The sequence below is a fragment of the Dipodomys spectabilis genome, unplaced genomic scaffold (assembly GCF_019054845.1).
Source record: "Dipodomys spectabilis isolate Male_0828 unplaced genomic scaffold, ASM1905484v1 ptg000480l, whole genome shotgun sequence".
Lineage (NCBI taxonomy): Eukaryota > Metazoa > Chordata > Mammalia > Rodentia > Heteromyidae > Dipodomys > Dipodomys spectabilis.
This window is the reverse complement of record NW_024871157.1, coordinates 1,902,639-1,928,564: the sequence shown is the minus strand read 5'-3', so window position 1 is coordinate 1,928,564 and position 25,926 is coordinate 1,902,639. Positions and strand designations below refer to the sequence as shown.

General features: G+C 46.8%; 1 protein-coding gene across 1 annotated transcript; it reads right to left on the bottom strand.

Annotated features, from left to right (window-relative positions):
- Positions 1–3,586: 3,586 nt before the first annotated feature.
- Positions 3,587–25,492, bottom strand: Anapc5 (anaphase promoting complex subunit 5). The gene is given in 18 exon segments (XM_042669085.1): positions 3,587–3,921; positions 5,213–5,375; positions 6,091–6,238; positions 6,318–6,425; positions 7,322–7,443; positions 8,597–8,671; positions 9,435–9,570; positions 10,619–10,800; positions 12,304–12,393; positions 13,043–13,124; positions 17,039–17,229; positions 17,794–17,895; positions 20,874–20,940; positions 22,158–22,350; positions 23,169–23,278; positions 23,711–23,790; positions 25,174–25,355; positions 25,358–25,492. Coding segments are annotated over 18 exon segments (2,265 nt in total). The 5' UTR covers positions 25,380–25,492; the 3' UTR covers positions 3,587–3,709.
- Positions 25,493–25,926: the final 434 nt, after the last annotated feature.

Sequence of the window (25,926 nt, the reverse complement as noted above, 5' to 3'; positions counted from 1 at the left end):
ATGTCAAGACAAATTTTTTTAAACACTTGGAATGAGTGAGAATATTTTAGGCATGTGGTGGGTTGGATGACAGCCTGGTGAGGAGAGAGAAGAGAGCCTGTCATCCTGGGACCAAATCCTCATTCCAGTCCAAACCAGTGAGAGGCTGGGACAAGCCCCAGGGTTTAGGGTTTGGTTTCCTCACCTGTAAGATGGGGAATTTAGAGCATTAGAGACAACACAAATACTTAGCAGTGTGACTCAGACACGAGATTCAATGACAACTGATATTAGGTGTTCAAAAAAAGTTCTAGCCGGGCGCTGGTGGCTCACGCCTGTAATCCTAGCTACTCAGGAGGCTGAGATCTGAGGATCGCGGTTCAAAGCCAGCCCGGGCAGGAGAGACCGTGAGACTCCTATCTCCAATAAACCACCAGAAAACCGGAAGTGGTGCTGTAGCTCAAGTGGTAGAGCGCTCGCCTTGAGCTGAAGAGCTGAGGGACAGCGCCCAGGCCCAGAGTTCAAGCCCCACAACCGACAAAAAAAAAAAAAAAAAAGTTCACCAAAGCTCTGGAAGCAAGCAGCTCTCTGCCAGATGAGGGTCACAGATCAAGTAGGTTAGATCTCAGCTCGGCAGCCTGCATACTTCACCTTCTATTAAATGGAAGTATTGCCATGGCCTACTTCTTAGGACGCGTGAAAATGGAATGTGGTAATTTATGTAAAGAATTCACAACAGAACACCCTGTAAATGGTAGTTATTCCTATCCATCGCCAGGCAGGAGACCTGAGTTCCCACCAGGCCTCTGAGGTCAGAACACAGTGGTTTTCTCTGAATGCACATTGTGAAAGCCTCTGACACAGACTTAAAATCTTCACTACCCTTCTCACCAGACCCCTTCTCACTTAACCAGATGATCAATTTTTACACCCCTACACAAGCCACCCACAACTACACCATTATGTAATTACTCCTTTCTCCCACAAAATGCTCCAACAGGAAAAAAAAAAGCTGTCACCCAGCAGATAGTTGTGAATATGGGGGTCTCTCTGATATACCCACTTTCCATCTGGCCCAGCCTAAGTACAGTAGAGGGCACAGGTCACTCCAGTTAGCTTTGCTTTCTGCGCCCTTGCCAGGGTGAACATGCACCCATCAGAGCATTGTTGCGTGTGGTCTGGGTTATTCTGATTAAAATACAATATACGCGTGTCTAAAATACCCTGCTGAAAGCCCTTGGTGCAACTAATATACACATACACCAAGAATGATAGGAAAGTAAAATAGACTGGGGGAGGCAGGAGGAGTGGAGGGCAAATGAAGGGAGCGTGCTTCCAGTGCATGAGTGACAGACGAGTGCGTTCTTCTCTGCTACAGAAGAACAGCATCTAGGACTCCAAGCTTCCACAGGCCCAGGCCTCCATAAGGGACACAAGAAGACCCAGAAAGTAAGCTGAGGCACAACGCCAGCGTGGGAGCCCACCAAACACACCAAGTTTGCCCAGTGACCATTGCCATGACACAGAACTGCTGCTCCAGGGGTCCAAGGGCAAATGTGACCTAGTAGATTCAGAAAAGGGTGGGAGTGCACCGAGAGGAAATGGGGGCATCAGAGCTGCCAGCTGGCCTCCGTGAGGAAGGCGGGGAGCCAAGGACTGAGCCCCCTTCCCCTAATAAACATCTATTCATCCTAAAATCTACTACATAAAACCTACAATTCATCTTCAAACCTACTGAAATTTTCTAAAGGGAGAAGCAGGATGAGACAGTGACAGAGGAAGGTGAGGTGAAGTAGGAATTTTTTGAGTTTATCCCATCCTATAACTAATTCTTAAAGGTGGCTCAGTGGTAGAGCGCTTGCCTTGCATGCATGAGGCCCTGGGTTTGGTTCCTCAGCACCACATAAGCAGAAAAAGCCGGAAGTGGTGCTGTGCCTTAAGTGCCAGAGCACTACTCTTGAGCTGAAGAGCTGAGGGACAGTGCCCAGGCCCAGAGTTCAGGCCCCAGGACCGACAAAAAAGAGAATCCAAACAACAACAAAAAAGCTACAGACTAGCCTTGGCATATATAATAAAACTGTCTCAAAAATCAAACAAAAAAATGACAAAACACATTTGATAGCATGTATATAAAATCTGGGTGCTGGTGGCTCACACTTTTAATCCTACTCAAGAGGCTGGGATCTGAGGATTGCAGTTCAAAGCCAGCTGGGGCTGTTTGTGAAACTCTTGTCTCCAATTAGCTAGTGGAGCGTGTGGCCCAAGTGGTAAAGCACTAACATTGAGCCAAAAAAGCTCAGGAACAGTGCCCAGGCCCTTAGTTCAAGCCCCAGGCTGGCACAAAAATATATAAATAAAAACCTGGTATTGGCAACTACTTCTTGCAAGAATTATTCATTTTATAGCCAATAGTATTACTTCACTTTGACCATCTACAAACAAATCTCCAAATAAATTTCAGTGAAGACTCTGAACACCAACATACCACTTAGTGTCTCAATTTCCACACGATTTCCAGAACAGCTGTCTTTGGCCAGGAAACAGGCTTGTGGATCAAAGTTTTTTTTCTCTACCTCAGAGAGCTGGAAAGAACTTCTCATTGGGAAATTTAAATTTAATAGAGAAAGAGCCAACCACAGAAGCTGCAAAACTTGATTGGTTGGTTGTGATTTTCAGCTTGTTTGGGTCCACCTGCAGCTCTTCTGTGACAGCGAGTGCTGGCTCTGCCGCACCGCAGGGCACTGCATGCATTTGAGCATCTGTACCCCTCTGAGCTTCCTGCCCTTTCTTCTTTAAGAGCCTCCTCCTTATGGTGAATTCCTAGACTCACTTCATGACTCGGCCTTCACAGTTATGAAACATACCCTTGCAGAATGGATAGAAGAAAAAAGACAGCACCTAGAAAATGGTTGAAATATGCTTGTCATCAGTCCAAAAACCATTAAGCTCCCCCACCAAAAAAAACAAAAAACAAAACAAAACTTTTTTTTTTTTTGGTGTCAGTTCCTCGGCTTGAACTCGGGCCTTGGGCTCAGTGTTCCACTTCCTTACTCAACTAGTGCTCACCACTCTGGTGTAGCATTTCGCTGGCTAATTGGACAGTCTCAAGGACTTTCCAGTTGTACTGGCTTTGAACTATGATCCTCTGGGTTTCAGTCTCCTCAGAGCTTGTATTAGAAAGGCATGAGCCACAGGTGCTGTCTTTTTCCTTCTTAATCTCTCGTCAGTGAGTGACTTGCTTCAGATCACCCCACGCAACTACCGGCTCATGCCCACACAGGCATGCTACAGAGGGAAGCCCAAGCTTCAGCAAGGCCTGCACTGGGGCTGCAGTCAGAGCTCAATGGAAAAGCAGTTGCCCAGCTTGCGCAAGGCACTGCGTTCCACCCCCAGCATTACAAAAGAAAAAAACCAACAGGGACCATGGAGAGCTCTGCCCACTCCCTGGAGGTCCTGACTGTGAATGTGAGGTCAAGAGGTTTCCATAAAAACAGAATGTACACAATTCCTATAAAGACCTTGGCAATTCTATCCAGAAAGCATCATCTTGGACTATCCTCTAAGAAGAGGGAAACGAAATACTCACTAGTGACAAAGTGAGACAAGCTCATCACAATGCAGTTTACTGACAAGACAGTTACGCCGCCACAGCCAGTGTGCAGCAGGGGTGGGGATGGGGGTGAGAGTGGGGTGCGTGAAGCCCCGCACAACACCAGCAGGAATGCCCCCTCTAGATATGATTGATCATGGGCGCCGCGTTGGCGGGCAGCTCCTGATGCAGCTGCCGGAAGAGCATGGCACACCGGTTCCTCTCCTGCGTCTTCCCCAGGACGTGGTACAGTTTGGCCTGGAAGTAGGCAATGTCTCTGATTCGCTCTTTGCAGTCGACTTTCGCAAAATAGTTCTTGGCTTCGTTGAGATTCTCAATGGCAGACTCCAGAGCTGACAGATAGTGAGAAACACCACACACATTAAATTCTTCATACAGCCTCCCAAACCTGGCATCTGATGTTACTTAACCTGGGCTAAATGCTTTCATATTCTCCATTCTTTTTTTTTTTTTTGTTGGTCATGGGGCTTGAACTCTGGGCTTAGGCACTGTTCCTGGGCTCTTCAGCTCAAGGCCAGTGCTTTACCACTTGAGCCACAATGCCACTTCTGGTTTTCTAGTGATTTATTTGAGATAAGAATCTCATGGATGGGCTGGGAAGTTGGCACAGTGGTACAGTGCTTGCCTAGCATGCATGAGGCCCTGGGTTCGATTCCTCAGCACCACATAAGCAGAAAAAAGCTGGAAGTGGCGCTGTGGCTCAAGTGGTAGAGCGCTAGCCTTGAGCTGAAGAGCTGAGGGACAGCGCCCAGGCCCAGAGTTCAAGCCCCACGATTGGATCCCCCCCCCCCAAAAAAAAAGAATCTCGTGGAAAGCCGGGTGCCTGTGGCTCACACCTGTAATCCTAGCTAATCAGGAGGCTGAGATGTGAGGATCGCGGTTCAAAGCCAGCCCGGGCAGGAAAGTCCGTGAGACTCTTAACTCCAATAAACCACTAGAAAACTGGAAGTGGCACTGTGGCTCAAGCGGTAGAATGCTCACCTTGAGTGGAAGAGCACCCAGGCCCAGAGTTCAGGCCCCACAGCCAAAAACAACAAAAAAGTCTCACGGAGTTTCTTGCCCGGGCTGGCCTTGAACCACGATTCTCAGATCTCAGCCTCCTGAGTAGCTAGGATTATAGGTGTGAGCCACTGGCGCCCAGCTATATTCTCCATTCTTTATGAAATTAGGATAACATGCATGAGGCCCTGGGTTCCATTCCTCAGTACCACAGACACAGAAAAAGCTACAAGTGGCACTGTGGTTCAAGTGGTAGAGTGCTAGCCTTGAGCAAAAGAAGCTCAGGGACAGTGCCTAAGCCCTGAGTTCAAGCCCCAGGACTGGCAAAAAAATAAAAATAAAAAAATAAATAAAAAGAAATTAGGATAACAAACAAAAAAGCCCACCAGCACCACTAAGGTGAAATTTTAACATTTCCAAGTGCCTAGTTGTCTGGCTACCCGTCATTTATGAATGTGTAACTGTTCATCTGCCTTCCTGCCAACCTTGCATGTGAAAGCCCTCACTGTGTTACATCACCTTAACAAGTGCTGTAGACTTAAATGCTGTCCCCCAACTTAACGCCGTGTACCCTTCTGGGAGCAAACTGTAGCAGCTTTGTGGAGTCTCTGTACTGCTTCCTACCTTCGGCTCTCTTCAGTGGATCATAGGAAACTGTGGAAGCCACCTGGCACTTGGCCACTAAGAACATGGCGCGGCCCTTGTCCAGGATAGCTCCGTCCGCCAGAATGGGCTCGATGGCCATGTGAAGAAGTGTTAAGGCCTGTTCTGGAATTCCAAGGATGAGCTAGAAGAGAACCATCATAGCATGGTCACATCCACAGCCAGAGCCCGTGGCCGCCAATGGCTCCTTTTGCTCCCTGAGCGGCCATCCCTGCCTCCCCTTTTCCAGGACACCCATATTACACTGGGCAGCCCTACTCGCTGTGAATGTGAGGTCAAGAGGTTTCCATAAAAACAGAATGTACACAATTCCTGTAAAGACCTTGGCAATTCTACCCAGAAAGCATCATCTTGGACTATCCTCTAAGAAGAGGGAAACGAAATACTCACTAGTGACAAACCTTTAGAAAGGTTTTATTTTCACAGAATAATTCAGCATTGATCCCGTTCATGCTGGGACCCTAAGGGGTCTAACTAGCTCTGTCAGAATTCTTAGGGGTAGGTAACAACTAAGAAAGTTACTCAAAAGGATAGAGGAAGACAACGACAGAGGAATTAAAATGGTCACTAAGTAACATATACTTAGCAGGACAGCAGTAATGGAGGCTCTGAGCCAGCGGGTCATGACAGAGGCAGGGGGCTCGTGGAAGAGGAGTCTCCTTTACTGAACATGGCGCAAGGGAGCCAATGTTGCTGGGAGTGTCTACTTTCTATCAGGTGCACCCCCACTGGCTTCCGTGGCGGGCTGGCCCCCTCCAATATAAACAAGTGAAAGCTCAGCACCACCCTTCTCAATACCCGGGCTTGGGCGCTCACAAGTGCTGCCCAGTCAGGCTTACCTGGGCATAAGCCAAGTTCAGCACGGTTTCTGAGGCCAAGTATTGTAGGCGGTACTCCTTGGAGAGGGCCAGAGCCTGCAGCAGCACAGGCATGGCGATGGTCGGGGCGGAAGATCGCCAGTACAGCTCTGCCACTGACAGCAGGACGCTAGCCGCAAAGACAGGCGGGTGAGAGGATGCTCACCACACCTCTGGGGGACAGGGGGCTCACGTGGGGCACCACTTACCTGATCACCATTTCTGTGTTCTTCAACTTTTCACAGTAGGTCAGCAATTTCTGCAAAAGCTTGTGTGCTTCCGTCATTTGATTCTGAGCTTGAAATACAACTGCTTTTCTGAAATAGAATCAAAAGTAATACCACTGGCTAAGTGGAGGGTCAAAAACTGCTGTCACTGAAGTCACGTGATGGGTAAAAAGACGGTAATCTCCCAAAGGAAAAAACTACAATGGGATCTGATATTTTTTGTCAGTAATGGGGCTTGAACTCAAGGCCTGGGCACTGTCTCTTAGCTCTTTTGTTCAAGGCTAGCACTCTACCACTTTGAGCCACTGTGCCACTTCCGGTTTTCAGGTGGTTCATTTGAGATAAGAGTCTCATGGACTTTCCTACCCAGGCTGCCTTTGAACCGGGTTCCTCAGATCTTAGCCTCCTGAGTAGCTAGGGTTATAGGTGTGAGCCACTAGTGCATAGCCAGGATCTACTTTTGGTCAAAAGAAAAAAAATACTATGCAGATATGTTATGTTAAGAGTATATGTACATATAAGAAAAAAGTCTAGAATTACAGCTGTCAGACTGTTCAGGACTGTCTCCAGAGATGGTTATTTTCTTCATCTTACTTATGTACTTTACTTCCTACAATAAAAACTTAAAAAAAGAAAAAAGAAAAAAAAGAAGCTTTGGCTTTTTTACCTAAGGCAAGTCAATGCACACTCCAAACAAAACTGAAGTAGAAGTACAATCATTAAAAAAAAACTCACTTCAGGGCTGGGAAGGTGCTCAGTGGTAGAGCGCTTGCCTCATATGCATGAGGCTCTGGGTTCAATTCTTCAGCACCACATAAAAAGAAAAAGCCGAAAGTGGTGCTGTGGCTCAAGTGGTAGAGCGCTAGCCTTGAGCTGAACAGCTGTTGGACAGTGCCCATGCCCAGAGTTCAGGCCCCATGATCGAAAACAAAACAAAACAAAAAAACCTCACTTCACTCTGGGGCAGCAGCTCCCCAGTTTCTCACCTATAGACACCCTCTATGCTGTTAAGCGCCGTGATCCCGGTAACGAGTGAATCAGCCAAATGAAACTTGCCATCATTCATGGCTCGGTCAAACTGGATTTTCTGATCACACAGCATCCATAACTAGGAGAGAAGGAGAAAGGAAGTAAACACTGCACTACTATGCCACGGCAATGGAATAGTTCAGCTCACTAGCAAATATCTTTACTTTTTCTTTTTTTGGTTGGTCGTGGGGATTGAACTCTGGGCCTGGGCACTGTCCGTAAGCTATTCAGCTCAAGACTAGCGCTCTACCACTTGAGCCACAGTGTCATTTCTGGTTTTCTGAGTGGTTTATTGGAGATAAGAGTCTCCCGGACTTGCCGGGGCTGGCTTTGAATCGTGATCTCAGATCTCAGCCTCCAGAGTAGCTAGGATTACAGCTGTGAGCCAATGGCACCTGGCTCACATTTTTTTTTTTTTTTTGGTCGGCCGTGGGGCTTGAACTCTGGGCCTGGGCACTGTTCCTCAGCTCTTCAGCTCAAGGCGAGCGCTCTACCACTAGAGCTACAGCGCCACTTCCGGTTTTCTGGTGGTTTATTGGAGATAGGAGTCTCACAGTCTCTCCTGCCCGGGCTGGCTTTGAACCGCGATCCTCAGATCTCAACCTCCTGAGTAGCTAGGATTACAGGCGTGAGCCACCAGCGCCCGGCTCACATTTTGTTTTATGACAGTGATTTTTGAAAACTATTAACAGCATGTCAAAAAGCACAGAAACCGGGGCTGGGAAGGTGGCTCAGTGGTAGAGCGCTTGCCTTGCATGCCTGAGGCCCTGGGTTCGATTCCTCAGCACCACATAAGCAAAAAGAAAAAAGCCAGAAGTGGCGCTGTGGCTCAAGTAGTAGAGTGCTAGCCTTGAGCTGAAGAGCTGAGGGACAGCGTCCAGGCCCAGAGTTCAGGCCCCACGACTGGACCCAAAAAAAAAAAAAAGCACAGAAACCTTCATATCAAATACACAGCCAGCCATTTTACCAGTTCCCATTTTGCTCTACGAAGTCCAGCTCTTACATTTTACTGAACTTCCTAGCAAATCCATTTCTTCTCACCCCTTCCAGTGTCTGTCATTCCCATTTCTATATGTTTACAAAGAAATGATATTTTATGCATCCTTTTTTCTCTTCTTCTTCGTGGTGCTAGGGATAGAATGTTAGGGAGGTGTTCTGAAACTGAGCTACAGGCCCTGGCTTCTTAGCTCAGGATTCCCTTTCTGAGGAAGGACTGCAGTGTGCTGGGTTACCTGGGCGTGCTGAGTATTGGGTGGAAACCGTTCCTTCAGGTGCTTCAACACTTCTGCAGCTGCAGCGACACAGCCCTGAAACAGCAAGAGGCGCACTGCAGCGATGGAGTGCAAGCTGGCTGCACAGCCGCCCGCTGCCCTCGGGGCAGCCTGGAACACACCAGGCCGAGACTCGGGCCCGGAAGAGCCATTTCTAGAATGTCTTCATCAACCTTGTATATTAAAAAAGTTCTCTCTCGGGGCTGGGAAGGTGCCTTGTATGCATGAGGCCCTGGGTTCGATTCCTCAGCACCACATAAGCAAAAAGAAAAAAGCCGGAAGTGGCGCTGTGGCTCAAGTGGTAGAGCACTAGCCTTGGGCTGAAGAGCTGAGGGACAGCGCCCAGGCCCAGAGTTCAGACCTCACAACCGGACCCCCCCCCTCCAAAAAATGAGTTCTCTCTCTCTCCCTCCCTCTCCCCCCTCCCATGTAGCTATGATCTATCTCGCTGTGGTGGGGGAGGTGGGGGAGGGTGTTGACTTCAGGGCCCTGAGCCACAGCCTTCTTGGCTTTATTTTTCAGACCATGTTGTGTTTTGGCCAGGTCCTAATCCTCCCACCTCCACATATAGTAATACCCCACACTTGGCTTGTAAATTGTTTTTGAAGGAGCGGGTCATGGGAAGCATGCCTCTGAAGGGGATCAGAGACCCCTGGCTGCTGACGTGAACAGACCCTGTGGCCACAGGCCTAAGGGCCACACAACCGGGCCCTGCAGCCGTGAGCCCACGCCGCCTCTCCTTGTAAATGGAGCATGTCAGGCGTTCCGTCACAGCAGCAGAAGGCTGAGCAGCGCCTACCTGCTCCGAGTGGAGCTCTGCAAGGTGGCACAGGGCGACGGCGAAGGACTCGGTGTTGTTCTGCTGCACGCCCGAGTTCACGGATTCCAGACTGTTCATGCTCAGCAACATCTGGGCTTGCTGCAGGGCCATGGTGCTGGGTGAGGAGAGCGAACAGGATGTGGCTTCAGGCAGCAGACCAGGCTGCCCCTGGCACAGCCTGCAGTTTGTTATCTTCAGAGGAAAGGCGAGGAAGTGACCCCCTCCGGCCGTGTGGAAGCCACCGCTACCTCCCCATGCCCGCTCTCCTGCCCTTGGGCCAAGGAGAGCGGAGAGCATCCTGGGTGAGCAGCCCCCAAGGCAACAGGTGCTCCAAGCTTCCAGACCCCCCTGCCCACCGCCCCCCTCGGCTTTCCCTGAGGACACAGTAATATTAATTAGGTTTCACGGGTAAATTCGGACCCGATGCCATCCTGGCACCGGCTGCTCTGGCAATGCAGGCAGTGGCCAGTGTCGGCAGCTGTCTCAAGAGCACATCGTGCCAAAAAATTATCTGAAATACAAAAAGAAGACTGGTAAAAAGGCACTTGTTTCATTACTGAATTCCTAGAAAGGGCAGATTGTCTAGGAGAAGGGGTGACATGGCTCCAGAGGAGAATCTGGTTCAGAGGCTGAATTCCAAGCTACAGCTCGCTACGTAGAAAAGGAATACCAGGCTGGAATATTCCAGAGAAAACACTTTGGCAAACAGAAAAGCAGCTCTATACAACAGCTGTGGGGGAGGGGAGCGGGGGAGTCCGGCGTGGGCAGGACGGCCATGCAGCATGCAAACAGGGAGGAAAAGTTCTTGTCTCAAGACAGAGGAACTTGTGGTGGGGGTCAGGTGAGCAGGGCCCACTGGTCCACCACACCTGTGATCTTGAACAGCCTGGAGATGTGTGAGCCAGAACGGAGACCCCTTCCAGCTACTCACAGAGCAGCTGGGATGAGTAATAATGTGCGTGCAGGGGGGAAAAAAACAAACAAAAACAAAAAACAACTTTGCCAAGTCTACAGGAACCTCTTCTAAAGCACAGTCTTTGATCCACTGCACGAGTAACTTCCAAAGGGGGAAAACCTTGTACAGAACCAGTCTGCTAGCTCCTGCTCCTCGCTCTGGACGCTTCACGCCCTCCAGGGCCTGGGCGGTCGGCTGGAGGACTTACCTGCGGCCGTACAGCCTCCAGATGGCCGTTTTCTGGGCAATGCTGATGTCGATGAGCTCGGACAGGCTGTGTTTCCAGTGCAGGAGGTCCGAGTCCTTCAGGGCATCCATCAGCTTGTTGGCTGTCTTCCCAGCAAACGCTCTCTGTTGAACAAGGGACTGTATCCCCAGGGAGGCGAGGTACTAAGGGGACAGATATACCCACCACCCAAGATAGAGATTACACGACAGAATTCGTTTCGCTCTTCAGAAATGTGGTGGATTTCACATTTCCGCACATGCACAGTGATAGCTCTACTTATAAGGAAAGTGCCTAAGCCTGACCTCAGCCCTGTCCCGTGTGAGGTGCTCCTGAAACTCTAGGGCTGGAAGAGAAGCAGAGGGCAACACAACAGAGCCAGGGCTTTGGCATTAGTTGGACCTGGACTTAAGACACTGCCTCTGCTACTTACGGTGTGACTTAGGGCCAGTCACTTAGCTTCTTAGCTAAGCCTCAGCTTCCTCATCTGTAAAATGGGCATCAAACCTATCATAAAGAATTGTCATAAGGGTTACAATGAAATCATAGGTCAAACAGTGCAGGGCACACGAGACAATAGGCGACCAAAAAAGAGCCTGTCACGAGCAACAAGTGATCCTCTCACTGACTTCTATGCTCAACTCAAAAAGGTAGTCCAAAGCCTAGGGGAAGAAGTATTTTTAGGAAGTCTCACTTAGTGTTTCCAAGAGCCACTTCAGATTTGAGTATGTCATGTTCTCCCCAGACTGCATCGTGCACTAGGCATTATATTTTCATAACTAACTACTTTTAATTTTTACTAAGGTTTTTTTTTGTCTTTTTTGGGGGGGGAGGGGCAAACTTTCTAAGATTGTTTCCACAGTCCCACTACCTATGGTCCTCTTTTCAACCCACATTTCTCAGCTAGAGTAAGGTTCTTTGAGCAACAGTGATCTAGAGGCTCACAGTCCTGACTGCTTCCTGTGTACAGACATTCCTTTCCATGCATCCAGTGCCTGTCACTGAGACTCTACCTCAGGCCCTGCTCTAGTATTCGTGAAAGAAAGAAAGGACAGGCCTGTCCACGGGTTTGCTGGTTCCTGGCTTTATTGTTTAAAACAAGGATTAGCAAATTTTCCCTAGAATAAATGAGTTTGCTTGGGACAGACTTGCCTTTCATTGCTTCCCATCCTACCATTTAAAAACAGAAAACCCGCACTCACTTTGAAAGGCCATACATAAGCAGGCAACCCACGACATCTGTACCATAAGCTGGAAGATTTGCCAACCCTTGATTTAAAAAATAAGACTCTTCTAGGGTTGGGTGTAACTCAATGGTAGAGAACTTGCCTAGCATTCTTAAAAGCCCAGCACACATGCAAAAAGGCTTTACTAAAATTTTCTAAAATGTTCCTAAGTGAATATATGGTAAGTAAATGTTGCTCAATAAACTAAGTAGAGATCTCTCATTGAATTGATAAGTGGAGCTTTCACAGATGTTATTAGAATAGAGAGAACAGAGAATTTAGTGTTTTGATTAATAATTAAAGTCATAGGAAAGGACCCAGAGCAAAGCCACACATGGCAATATCCATGCTAACTGTATCACTGGTCATGACGAAGACGGGTGGCAAGAGACAAGGCTCAACACCACTATGGAAGCAATCTCACAGAAAGATGAGCCTTACCGGTAACCCAAAATGTACTGCCTTCTTCACTGAGTGCTCCAGCAGAACATAGCTATCAGATCTCTTCTGCCCCAGGACATAAAGCCAGCTCTGGCAAGAGACAATCAATTGTCAAAATGTATCATAACAACAGCAATGGCAAATGTTCCAGTGAAATATCAACGCGGTCACAAGAAAGAACTAAAAGGGGGCAAAAAGAAGCACTCTCAAATACTTGCTTAGGATCTAGGAATCTAAATGAAATCTCTCCAACATACTAAGACCATTAAAGCCAGACTGAAATAAATAAGCCATGGATCTGCTTCAGTGCTCTGCCAGCTGTGGACAGCTGTTTGAAAGCATAAAGCCCCCATGCGGCCATTCACTGAGACACGGGATGACCAGGCAGCAGTCAGGTGACTCTACTCTCCCGTGCCTAGGGCTCATGCTTTTACAGAACAATATCTCACTGTGCTACTAGGTGCAGCACACCTCTTTTCGTTAATGCCAATACTACACGTGGTAGTTAGTTTACTTTTATGGGGCAAGTGGCATCATAGATGGGAAACACCCCCCAGACAGAACAAATGCCATGAAACTGAGAAAGGTCACCGGCTGTGGGCAGCCCTCTCTCAACAACATGGTGCTTCAGTGCTTTCCCCTCACTTGCGCCAGCTGTGCAATAACCCGGTTCCAATGGGGCCTTCCGAAGGCCAACTCAACCCGCGAGCACACTCCCCAGCCCGGAGGACGGCCTCACCAAACAGTGCTGGAGACACACGTGGTCGTTGGACTCCTGGGCAATCCTAATTGCCTCCTGCAGGGCGAGCTCTGCCTGTTGGCTGACGACAGACTGCACATTAATACCCACAAGCAATCACAAGCATGCACAAGCAAGGGCAGGCGGGCAGGCGCCTCACGGACCTCCAACCTCAGGGCTCTGGGCTGGGCACTGAAAGGACCCAGGGGCAGCCATGAGTGACAGCAGGCCATACTTGCCAAAGGGTCCAGACCGGGGCCTCTCAAGGGAGAATGTGTAAAGGAGGGAAGGAAGACACAGCCTTTTCTCTCCCTTTACAAGTTTATGTCAGATGTCCAGAGCTGGGGAAGGGCAGGAGGGAACTAACACTTTATTCCACGCTGACTTTCCTTCTGCATTGCTTTTTTTTTTTTCTAACTATGAACACGTGCTACTTTTATCTTTCTTTTTTTTTCCCCAAAAACTAGTTTACAAAGTATTTTCCAGTTAGATGGGTTTTTTTCATACTCATGTAGCTGTCCGCCATCTGGAATGTGTTCCGAACCTCTCAGCTTGTGTGAAGACAGGCCCCATATCACCTCCGACAGCACCTCAGAAGGCTAAGCGAACCACTCCTATCTAGCACCTCGTGACTCATTTCCTTAACGACTCCATAGCCTCCTGATGGCTCACGCCAGACCCCATTGTTTTGGGACTTACTGACACCAGGCCACTGACAATCTTTAATAAGGACCAGAAAATCTTGGGAGTCACTCACCGAAGGAAAAATTTACATAATAAATTTTCTTCCAACATCAATAAAAGCCAAGTCATTTTAATTTGGTGGAGCTGATTTTTTTTCCCCTTTAACTGTTCAAGGAAATAAATTAAGTACATTTTCTTAAAACCTATTTTTTTGTTCTTTTGGTTGGTCTTGGGGCTTGAACTCTGGGCCTGGGTGCTGTCCCTCAGCTCTTCAGCTCAAGGTTAGCACTCTACCACTTGAGTTACAGCGCCACTTCTGGTTTTCTAGTGGTTTATTGGAGACAAGTTTCACAGACTTTCCTGCCTGGGCTGGCTTTGAACCGCAATCCTCAGATCTCAGCCTCCTAAGTAGTTAGGATTACAGGCATGAGCCACCGGCGCCCGGCTTTAAAACTTTTTTGTATTTCTTTTCAGTCCCTTTGGAGGCAGACCCTGTCTGCAATTAAGAGCTGAGGATCACGATGTGAGGCTTAAGAAAGACTGAAATACCCATGCCATAGAAATGTAAAAATACATATGCTCCAACAGAACTAAAAAGCTCTTTTTTTCAGCAAGAAAAGGTACATTACCAACACAAAAAAAGTCAGACAAATCCCTGAAGGATCTTCTGGGAAACCAAAAGAGCCTTTCTTTCATCATTGCTAATCTAAAATTCCCTACTAAAAGTTTTCAATGAAAGAACGAGAGGCAAACTGGTTATAATATCTGAAACAGACTTCTAGGAGACCCCTACCGCAGGGCTTTTGCACCTGCTCTTCTGGTTGACATGAAAAGCTTCTTCCGGAATCATGCACAGGGTATTCAACACCTTGAAGTTCTTTGCATCTTTGTTCAAATAATAGGTAAGCAGAGACCAGGGAAGGCTGATCTGCTGCCTTAGTACTTAAAGAAAAGGAATCAGAACTGGGGTAGGAATATTCCTGGGGAAGTAACAACAACACTCTGTCCCTACATTCTGTCACTCGCCAAGTCCATCACTGGGCATCACAGCTCTGCTCAGTCCTGACCGTCACCTGGCAGCTATCAGCACCACATCCCTAGCACCAGAATGTGCCTAGAACACAAGATGCTCAAAGAACAAACATCAGACTTTTAAGGAATTCCCACAATCCCCTTCGCTGAGTGATAGGGCTTGACCCGAGGTCACAGATCCAGGACCAGAAACAAAGGTATGGGCAGCTGAGCAAGTCAGGAATGAAGAATAAAGACAGTAATGAAAACCCACCTTTCCTCACTAGTTATCTATCTAGCGACAATATCATAAATGTAAAGACATTCTGTATATCAAATATCTGTGTCAAGGAAGCTGTGAACATATGGCCGCACCCTGGGAAGCAGTTATACACGATGTAAAAATTGAAGACTCTTGGTATACAGTGCTTGTCTAGCTAGCACACATGAGACCCTGGGTTCCATCTATGAGGGAGAGAGGGAAGAGGAGAGGAAGGAAGGAGGGGAGGGAAGAAGGGATGGAGGGAAGGAAGGAAGGAGAGAAGGAAGGAGAAAGGAGATGATTAGGAAGCCTGTAATCCTAATCAAGAAGCTGAGAGCTGGACGCTTGTGGCTCAGGGCCAGCGTGGGCAGAAAAGTCCATGGGACTCTTTCCTGAAGGTGACTAGTAAAAAAGTAGGGTGAGAGGCATGGCTCAAGGCACAGATCACCAGCCTCACAAGCATGAGGCCCTGAATTAACCCCTAATACCATCTCCCCAAAAGAGAGAGACTATTAGGGCAAGGGTTTAAGTCTAACAAGCACAAAGCCCTAAATTGAAATCACAAATTAAAGAGAAAGAGAGAGAGAGAGAGAGATTAAAGCTAGATGGCAAAGAAAAGTTAGTTATTATAAAATATTAGGAAAATCTTGAAAGATTGTTTGGAGTATCCTTAACGATTCTCAGGTACAACTATCGATCTGCTGCCTGAATTTACTTGATGACACCCCTGGACACATGCTCTCAGAGGGAGCCTGGGCCCGCTCTCCGCATTCTCCAGCCGTTACCACCAATCCAAAGCCGTTCACCCATGAAGACGCCAGCACATGCTGGCCTCCTACGGCACCCTCAGGTCCTCCCAGATTGTCCGTGTGGCCCGGCTGGAAACACCCTGACCAGCTCCCATCAAGCCCCACACAAGCTCCAGTTTGTCCATAGCTCTGAAGTCTGAAAACCAGAAATGAATAGAATTCCCTGAAATTAGCAGAATTGCCTCACCTACATACAAGTCTGTATTTTTTTTTTTTTGGGTCCAGTCGTGGGGCCTGTACTCTGGGGCCTGGGCGCTGTCCCTCAACTCCTCAGCTCAAGGCTAGCGCTCTACCACTTGAGCCACAGCGCCACTTCCGGCTTTTTTCTTTTTGCTTATGTGGTGCTGAGGAATCGAACCCAGGGCGCAGGCATGCAAGGCAAGTGCTCTACCACTGAGCCACCTTCCCAGCCCAAGTCTGTATTTTTGACCCTGGATGCTTGTCACATTAATATACCTAAGCTCTGAAAGGCCTGGACCAAAGACTACATTTTTTTTTTTTAATTGTGAAAACACCATACAGAGGAGTTATAATTACATAAGCAAAGAGACTACATTTTATTCAACTGCGAAAAAGCTGGGAGGAGGGGGCAGTAAAACTCATTCAATTAGTAACTTCCTAATCTTACCACTATTCAATATTATTCCAGTTTCTAAGAGCCTCCATGTGCTATTTTAATAGTCTAACTCTATTTACTAATGACTGATTGTCCTATTTTTACTTATTATTTTTACACAGGCAAAAGGTGAAAACAAAAAGCCACAGGTGCACCTTAGCAATAACCTAAACCAGTGGCACCACCTGGGCTCCTTGGACCACGTCAGGCCAACGAGACTTCAAGCTGAGCAATCTATCTTCCAGTAGGGCCTAACTTTCTTTTGGTTTTTAAAATACTGAAAATAGTTTCTGCAGCCCCATTATTAGCTCCAAAAAGTCCTTTTGGGAATCTCTGGCCTAATGACCTAATTATTCCTTTCATTGAACCGCGCTAGACTAGAAGTATTGAACGGGAGGCAGGCAGTAATGCTGCGTGGGGACACCAGGGGGCACACTGCCTAGACAAAAGGTTTTCTTATCGTTTGTTCCAAGGCAGTGAGTGCCAAGTCCAGGTCGAAGAGTCACTTGTTTTTCTTATTATTTTTTTTTAAACAACTAATTTTTAGGACAAATTTCCATCAACACTGGAGAATTTGTCTCTTCCACCTGCATGGCAGATGTGTGCAGACTTACTAGTGACCGAAGCGGCAGTGCAGGGCAGCCAGGTTCAGGGCGGCGTATCTCAGGCTCCGACCATAGCCCTCTTCCCCGTTACTTTTGCTCTCGGCCCCAGTGAGAATCAGGCGGTCAAAATAATGAAGGAGGCTGTGTGTGGAGCTGAAGACATCTTGTACGCGGAGGTTGTTTAAGTAGCTGAGATAATGCTAAAATGAAAAGTAATCAGCACAGGTTAGAGTGCTCCTCCTCATGCACAGGACGGATGTGGAGAGTCCTGTGGGCTGCGGACACCATCTGCGGACACCTGAGACGTGATGTTGGTCGTTAGCTTACAGGAAGAAGAAAAGTGACCTGGTTCATTAGTTTCACCAATTCCATTAGTGGTGTGTCAGCCCTGACATTGACAGGCCCACTTTACTCCTGAGGGCGAAATCGAGGTAGCAGACCTCACCTAGCTGAGGGATGAAGGATGTGAGCTCAAAATAAAGATCTTAAACTCTGAACTCATGCAGAAATTAGAAAATCAGTTTTTCTAAATGTCCAAATTAAAACACATACAAAAACAAAAAAGAGAGGGCTGGGAATGTGGCTTAGTGGTAGAGTACTAAAACCCTGGGTTTCAGGAGGAGCTTTGCAACCTATGCTGTCACTTTCCAACGTTTCTTTCAAGAACTGAGGACAGTAGATGGACCTTCACTTGTGTGGCCACTCGACACCTGGGGAGCCCGACCATCCCTTCCAACTCGGCAGCCAGGCCACGGGTGACTCACCGCTTCAGCAAAATCAGGATTAAATTTCAACAAGTTGTTCAGTTCTTTCTGCAAGGAAGCTGGGGCAAGGGCTTTCGTCTCATCATTCTTCAACAACGAAGCCTGAAATTATACAATGACAACTCAGCACCAAGAAAGAGCCAAAAAGCATTTGGGCTGGCTAGAACTCAGGATCTTCTGCCTCAGCCTCATGAGTGCTGTGCCCCACCATGCTTGGCTGATCTTTTCTGAAGCACTTCCTCAACCTGGCTCTCTGCTCACCAGCTTTAGTGGCCTTACTCCAGAAATACTGAATACACAGCCAACCACACAGTCCTCACCAGACTTAACTCTGTGTCCTCTCCCTGAAACTCCAAGCCTCCCAAACATCTCCCCCAATGCACATTCTCTTCCCAGGCCTGGTAAACCTATCCCCATGCTAGCTCATCCCGCAGCCCCTGACTGACACTTGAGGCCACCGCTTCTACCACTTTCTAAGCCCCTACATGCTCCCCTAGACCTCTACACCTTCCCTGCCTGCAGCTCTGATGCACTCCAGGAAATCTGCACCTCTGGCCAACTCAGACTGCAAACTCCTTCTCAGCAGGTGATATATTTTGCCCTATCTCAGGCACCTGCAGGCGCCCTGCCCCACACCCAGTTCTGTCATGAGGGTGGTACATACAATTACATATCACGTGTTGCTATAGTTCAGGTGTTGAATGTTTCGTGAAGGCCTTGCCCCCCATCCCGTCTGTGGTAGTAGGGCCTAACGGGAGGTACTTAAGTCACTAGAGGTGACTCTCAAAGAGGAATGCGGAAGCTATGTGGAGATGACTCACTCCCATACATGATATGCCACCCTCACCACAGCCCCAAACCCACAGGGCCCCCTGATCAGAACCTAAATCTCCAGCAGTCAGCCAAAGTAAATGACTCTTTCCTTCCTAAGCACACTGTATCTGGTATTTCATGATGGTGATGCAAAGCTAATACATATATAGAAAATTAGTTCCTAATTAAACATTTATACTAATATGAGATATAGACAATTTACTCTAGGCAAGTTTTCCCATAAATAGCAGTAAATCCTTTTCTTTTTATTTTATTTTTTTGAGTATTTTTGCAACAGGGTCTTGCACCATGTAGCCAGGCTGGCATGTGCCTCCCACCTCAGCCTCCAAAGTACTGGTATTAAAAACAACTAGTGGGGCTGGGAAGGTGGCTCAGTGGTCGAGCGCTTGCCTTGCATGCCTGAGGCCCTGGGTTCGATTCCCTCAGCACCACATAAGCAAAAAGAAAAAAGCCGGAAGTGGGGCTGTGGCTCAAGTGGTAGAGTGCTAGCCTTGAGCTGAAGAGCCGAGGGACAGCACCCAGGCCCAGAGTTCAGGCCCCACAACCGGACCCAAAAAAACAAAACAAAACAAAACAAAAAAAAAACAAGTAGTCACAGCAGGGTGCCGGTGGCTCACACCTATCATCCTAGCTACTCATGAGGCTGAGATCTGAGGATTGTGGTTTAAAGCCAGCCCGGGCAAGAAAGTCTGTGAGACTTTTATCTCCAATAAACTACCAGAAAAACTGGAAGTGGCATTGTGGCTCAAGTGGTAGAGGGCTTGCCTTGAGCTGAAGAGCTGAGGGACAGCACCCAGGCCCAGAATTCAAGCCCCACGACAAAAAACAAACAAACAAACAAAAAAAGTAGTTACATTTCTAATTTGTTTTAATTTATTATAGCATTATAGAAAACTTGAAAGAACAGCAATTTTTATCCTGACACCTAAGGACAATATTGTTAATATTTCACTATACCTTATCCTAGTCCTTTGGTTAGGATGTGATTACATGTAATTCACACGTGGATACATATACACACATGCACACTTCTATCAGTGTGAGAACACGATCATTTTATTCCTTCTAAATTTATATATTGTAATCTGTCTCATGATCAAAGCTCTTTAAAATTATTTCTAAAAGGATTAACCCCTCACACATTTATTGCAGAATCCTTTACTTTTAGCTTGTCTTTTCATTTTGATAGAGCATGTTATCACATGCACACATTTTATACTGAAAAGCAAATGATCTTATTTTCTCCCATAGCTTTTATGTTGAGGCACCACCCAGAGATCAGTTAAAAGTTAATATATAGTTCCTTTGGTCTAATTACAGCTTTAAGCACTTATGTTTAACCCTTTAATCCATCTCTAAATTCACCAGGTGTGCTGGCGAGCTTAGGATCCAACTAGCCAGTATTTCTTCTCATAGCAAACCAACCATATAGGCAGAATGACCGACCTACCTTCCTTCCTTTTGTGTCAGTACTGCAGCTTGAACTCAGAGCCTGGGCACTGACTGTCCCTTAGCTTTTTCACACAAGGTCAGAGCTCTACCACTTGAGCCATAGGTCCACTTCCAGCTTTTTGGTGGTTAACTGGAGATAACCTGGGAGATGCCAGGTGCTGGTGGTTCACACCTATAATCCTAGCTACTCAGGAAGCTGAGATCTGAGGATCGAGGTTCAAAGCCAGATTGGGCAGGAAAGTCCCTGAGACCTATCTACAATTAACCACAAGAAAACTCAAAGTGGTGCTGTGGCTCAAAGTAGTAGAGTGCTAGCCTGCAGCAAGAAAGCTCAGGCACTGTGCCCAGGCTCTGAATTCAAGCCCCATGACTGACCAACCTAATAAAAAAAAAAAAAAATCTCTTGAATCTGTCTGCTCTGGCTTCAAATCTGGATCCTCAGAACTCAGTCTCCTGAATAGTCAGGATGACAGGCGTGAGCCAACCAAGTGGCAGCTCAACTTATCTTTACATTTGAAAATACAAAAAAATTAAAATGTTGGGACAAGAAAATAAAGTCTAAACTATATGTTTTGGTCTACTGGTGATACACCATTACTAAGTGAACTTGAAGTAACAATTTAATAGAAAAATAAAGTCACACAAAGAAGAGACACACAGCTGTAACCACATACTGTGGGGGATGGAGTGCATAGGGCCATGCAGGTAACTAACTTGCTAATGACAGGGATATGCCAAGATCCAGGGCTGCACAGGAGAAAAGAAGGGATTGGTTAACCACAAAATTAACATACCTGCTGAGAAAGGAAAAACTCTGCTTGCTTTTGGGATAGAGGCCCACTGCAAGATACCTCTTCTTCTCTGGAAATAAAAGCAAAAATAATAGACAGGAGTCACACAGAGTGAAAATGATAAAATCTGCAAAATTACACACTCATGCATCAGAAAAAACTCAAGGGATCGTTCAGGCCCTGAGTTCAAATGCCATTGACAAAAACAGAGAGGGAGGGCTGGGAAGGTGGCTCAGTGGTAGAGTGCTTGCCTTGGATGCTTGAGGGCCTGGGTTCAATTCCTCAGCACCACATAAGCAAAAAGCCGGAAGTGGTGCTGTGGCTCAAGTGGAGCTGAGGGACAGCGCCCAGACCCAGAGTTCAGGTCCACGACTGGACCCAGAAAAAAAAAAAAAAGAGACAGAAAGTAAACTGGTAGGCTAGAGTTTTTCTTTTTCTGTTCTTTTCTTTTCTTTTTGCCAGTCATGGTGCTTGAACTCCGGGCCTGGACACTGTTCTCTTGTTCAATGCTAGTGCTCTCCCACCAGAGCCAAAGCTCCACTTTCAACTCTTTCTGAGTAGTTTATTAGAGGTAAGAGTCTCATGAACTTTGCTGCCCAACTACCTTTGAACTGGGATCCTCAGATCTCAGCCCCTGGAGTAGCTAGGATTTTAAGCATGAGATACAGCACCTGCCTTAATAGGCATGTTTTTGGTTTTGTTTTTTGCAGGTCCTGGGGCTTGAACTTATAACACGGGTGTTGTCCATGAGCTCCCCCCAATTTTTTTCTGTTGGCCGTGCGGCTTAAACTCTGGGCCTGGGTGCTATACCTCAGCTCTTCAGCTCAAGGTGAGTGCTCTACCACTTGAGCTGCAGTGCCACTTTGTTTTTGAATGGTTAATTTCAGATAAGAGTCTCACCAGGACTATTTTGCCTGGGCTGACTTCCAACTGTGATCCTCAGATCTCAGCCTCCTGAGTAGCTAGGATTACAGGTGTCAGCCAACAGCACCAGCTAATTTAATAGGTTTTTAAGGATTAAAAGACAAGGGCTGGGAAGCTGGCTCAGTGGTGCTTGCCTTGCATGCATGAGGCCCTGGGTTTGGTTCCTCAGTACCAAATAAGCAGAAAAAGCCAGAAGTGGTGCTGTTGCTCAAGTGGTGGAGTGCTAGCCTTGAGCTAAAGAGCTGAGGGACAGCGCCCAGGCCCTGAGTTCAGGCCCCATAACTGACAAAAAAAAAGATTAAAAGTCAGCTGGACTTGAAGTCCTTACAGGACCGGTATCCTTGCCAGAAAGGCCTAAATTACCTCACAGATACATCGAGTTCTTCCTTTTCCATTTTCCTTTCGCCTTCCTCTCGACTGGCCAGTTCCATATCAGCATCCTCCACTGTCTTTTTCTCGCCACTCTGGAAGTACTGTTGGAGGGCGGTGTACAGTTTAAATACTTGACTGAAAGAAAGCTTACTGTAGGCCAAGATCATGTGACGCAGAAACAAGCCTACAAAATAAGACCACAGACAAGGGGAAGGCATTAACGGATATTCATCTACACAATGGTGATAACTTTTGTCACCATTCTACCTTCCACAGAATCAGACCCTCGCAGGTGCGTTCCCTCATCCTTCACAAAGCTGGTCTCCTCTTCATTCAACGATTGGTCCCTCCCCTCTCCAATTCCCTATCTCTTGTCCCTCATTAATTTCGTCGTGGCTACTGCGACTCCCTGTAATGGCCACGTTTATTGGTGTGCTTTTTACATCCTGGCTCTGCTCCGCCTCCCAAAACCCAGTCTCTGTAAGAGGAAAATCCACATCTGTCTTGTACTCCAGAGCCTGGCACACAGTAGATCCGTCAATAAGTGATGTTGAATAATATAAAAATGGTCATGCAGAAAAGCGAGAGGGATGGAGCATTGGTTCAAAGCTTAGTGGCAAAGAGTCACGTACATGCTCACTTGGTGTACTGCAGCAACAGCATGAAGTACTTACCTCGCCTCCTAAGTGACTGGTGCCCATCACTTACAGTTGCACAATGTAGGCAAGTGATCCAGAGGGACTGTAGAAAGAGCTGGGAAACCCCACAGACCCCAGGACCAAGCTCAAAGTCTGACCATTGTAGACAAAAGAGAGGGGGTGCTTTTCCACAAGTTAATGATTGTTCAGTAGAGATTAAAGCGCATGGCAATAAATACAAACAACAGGTTCAACACCCCTGTTGTGTTTGCTCACAGACAGAGAAGACTAATGACAGATGTCATATAGAAAACTGCTCCCCTCCCTGAAAAGACTCTCTGCTCTTCTTACAAGAGTGGCATACCTACTACACTTGTTTTGTGAACCTCTGGTTCAGTTCCAGAAAAAGAATCTGAAAGGTCATCAAAAAATTGTTCCATATCCTTCAATTCGCCTTCAGCCATCAGTTTGATTCTGAATGAGAAAATTGAGGTGCATATTTTAGGAAGTCCCTTTGAACATCTGCCCACGATTCAAATTCTTCCATTACCTACAATAAGCTTATTTCCAAGGCGATTCAGAGATTGCTATAAAACTGTGGCACATAAAATAAACTTCATAACTAAAAAGGTCACTCCCCATATTTTTAATAAACATGCAGTGCTATTTTTTTTAAATCGTAAAATCTCTCAAAGTAGCCTATCATAAAAAGGAGGTAGACTCATATTGAATATGAAAAATAAAGTTGCAAAATTATATGTTTAATGTTATACATTTTTCAAAAAAATAAAAACAAAGGGAAAGATAGGGGGAACAATGACTTTTTTTTTTTAATTACCACACACCCTTTGTGCTTTTCATCCACCTCGATGCCTTTTTGTACATACAGAAAAAAATGAAGTTTACCTGATCTGCACTGAATTTGCCAGCTGAGGACAAGATTCTTCAATTAACTTGTATAGTTTTGACAGTGTAATATCGGGACCCTGAAAAAAGGAGAAAGGAAAGTTACAGGTAAACAGTGAAGAGCTGAGACTGTTAAGGATCTACAAACTCAAATTCATTTACTCACCTCTCTGCTTTAACAATCATTCTAAACATGAGCTCTCAAATTAAGATTTTCCGATCTACCCAAATCACCTTAGTGATATTTCACACTTGGATACTGTTTTTGGGTAGGCAGTGGAATGGTGTAAAATGGAGGGAAAAAGCATAGGATTTATAGAACATGCCTTCCCATCTTTGTAATCAGGGCAAATTTAAGTTCTTTCAGTGCATTCCCACCCCCTTCCCAATGTGTCCTTAGCAGTTTATAAAGAAGGTACTTAAACCAGGCACTGGTAGCTAACACCTGTCCTAGCTACTCTTAAGGCTGAGATCTGATTATCATGGTTTGAAGTCAGCCAGGCAGGAAAGTCTATCTATCTTTAATTAATCACCCCAGAAAAGCTAAAAGTGAAGCTGTAGCTAACTTCAAATGCTAACCATGAGCAAAAAAGCTCAGGGACACACTACGTCCAGGCCAAATCCAAGCCCCAGGACTAGCACACACACAAACAACAAAGCACGGTGCAGAATAGTGTATACCTATAATGTGCATAATTACAACCATCTAGAAAGACCCATTCAAAACTGTGACCCAACAAATAGATGAATGAGTCAATACTGATGATAATCTCTAAAAATACTGGAAGGCATGGAGAACCATCATCATCTTCCATTCCATCACTATCCGCATTACTTTAAGGTTTTTGTTTGTTTTTTTAAACAATAAACCTTTGTGGACTGGTTGAGTGGTTCAAACAAAATAATTTTAAAAGTCAAAGAGTAAAGCAATGTAAGACTGGTTGGAATGTTACTAATTTTATATGCACTTTGATTAAAACCATATAGTAGTTACACAGTCAAGGAATTAGTATTCCATACAGAAATTTAAAAAATAAAATAAAAATGTTGTGTTTAGGACAATGAGAACTGAGGGGGAAAAAAAAAACCATGAAAGTGTTTAACACACAGCGCCTGATCCACACTATTAATGCTTTAATTACAATTCTCTATGGCAAGAAAACTGTGTTGTATGGATGCATCCCGGTGTCCCCAACACCCAGGACTATTATTCGTAGGCCGAATTTACAGAAGACAAAGGATCTGAGATTGTAACGCTGCTCCAATCACTCACAGAGTAAACAGTGGAGCGAGACGCGAACCTGCAAAAGAAACGCAGCCGGGCAGCCGGGCCCAGCTCGTGTCCCACCCCCCGCCACCCCCGCGCCCGCAGGTTCCGCTAGGCCCGGGCGGTGGCCCGTCCCGCGCCGCGCAGGCCCTCGCCCAGTCTGCTGCGGGCGCGCGAGCCGGCGGGCGCCCCTCACCTGCAGCAGCGGCAGGAGCAGCTGGTTGAGCTTCCGCCGCTCCAGGAGGCTGACGGCGCCCTCGCCCGTGCGGCCCATCTCGTTCAGCAGCACCAGCACCGCGATCTTATATGGCGTCACCCAGTCCTTGATGCCAAACAAGTTGGCGTGCACCACGCCGTTGGTCATCATGGGACTGAAGTTAGGCTTTTGTGGACGCTCGCCATGGCGGTCCCTCCGAGAAGACTGAATCTCCTCGGAGGGACCGCCACGCGTAGCGTCCAACACTCGCCTTAGGCCATCTCGCAACCCGCCATACCACAACCCACCCTTCACTTCCGTCCGCCAGAGAAATAGCCCCGGAAGTTGGCGATCTCCTGCTTGCGACGTGCTGACGACCAATCATAGAACACAATAGAATGATGTAGCCAATCAGAATGCCCAGAAGCGCGGTGAGGGGTGGGGCAAATGTAATGTACCAGAGGCTGATTCCCTATAAAAACATTTGCCAAAGGAAAAGCGGTTTCTCTGTCGACGTGGAAAAGGAGAGTGGAGAGTCGTAGCCTGAGTTCAGGCCCTGAAGGGTTTGAGAGGTGCTTGCCTCCGTTTCTTCATTTAACTTGAAAACAGTTCAAATTGCACTTAAAAATGATGCAGGGCTGGGAAGGTGGCCCAGTGGTAGAGCGCTTGCCTTTCATACATAAGGCCCTGGGTTCGATTCCTCAGCACCACATAAGCAAAAAGAAAAAAGCCGGAAGTGGCACTGTAGCTCAA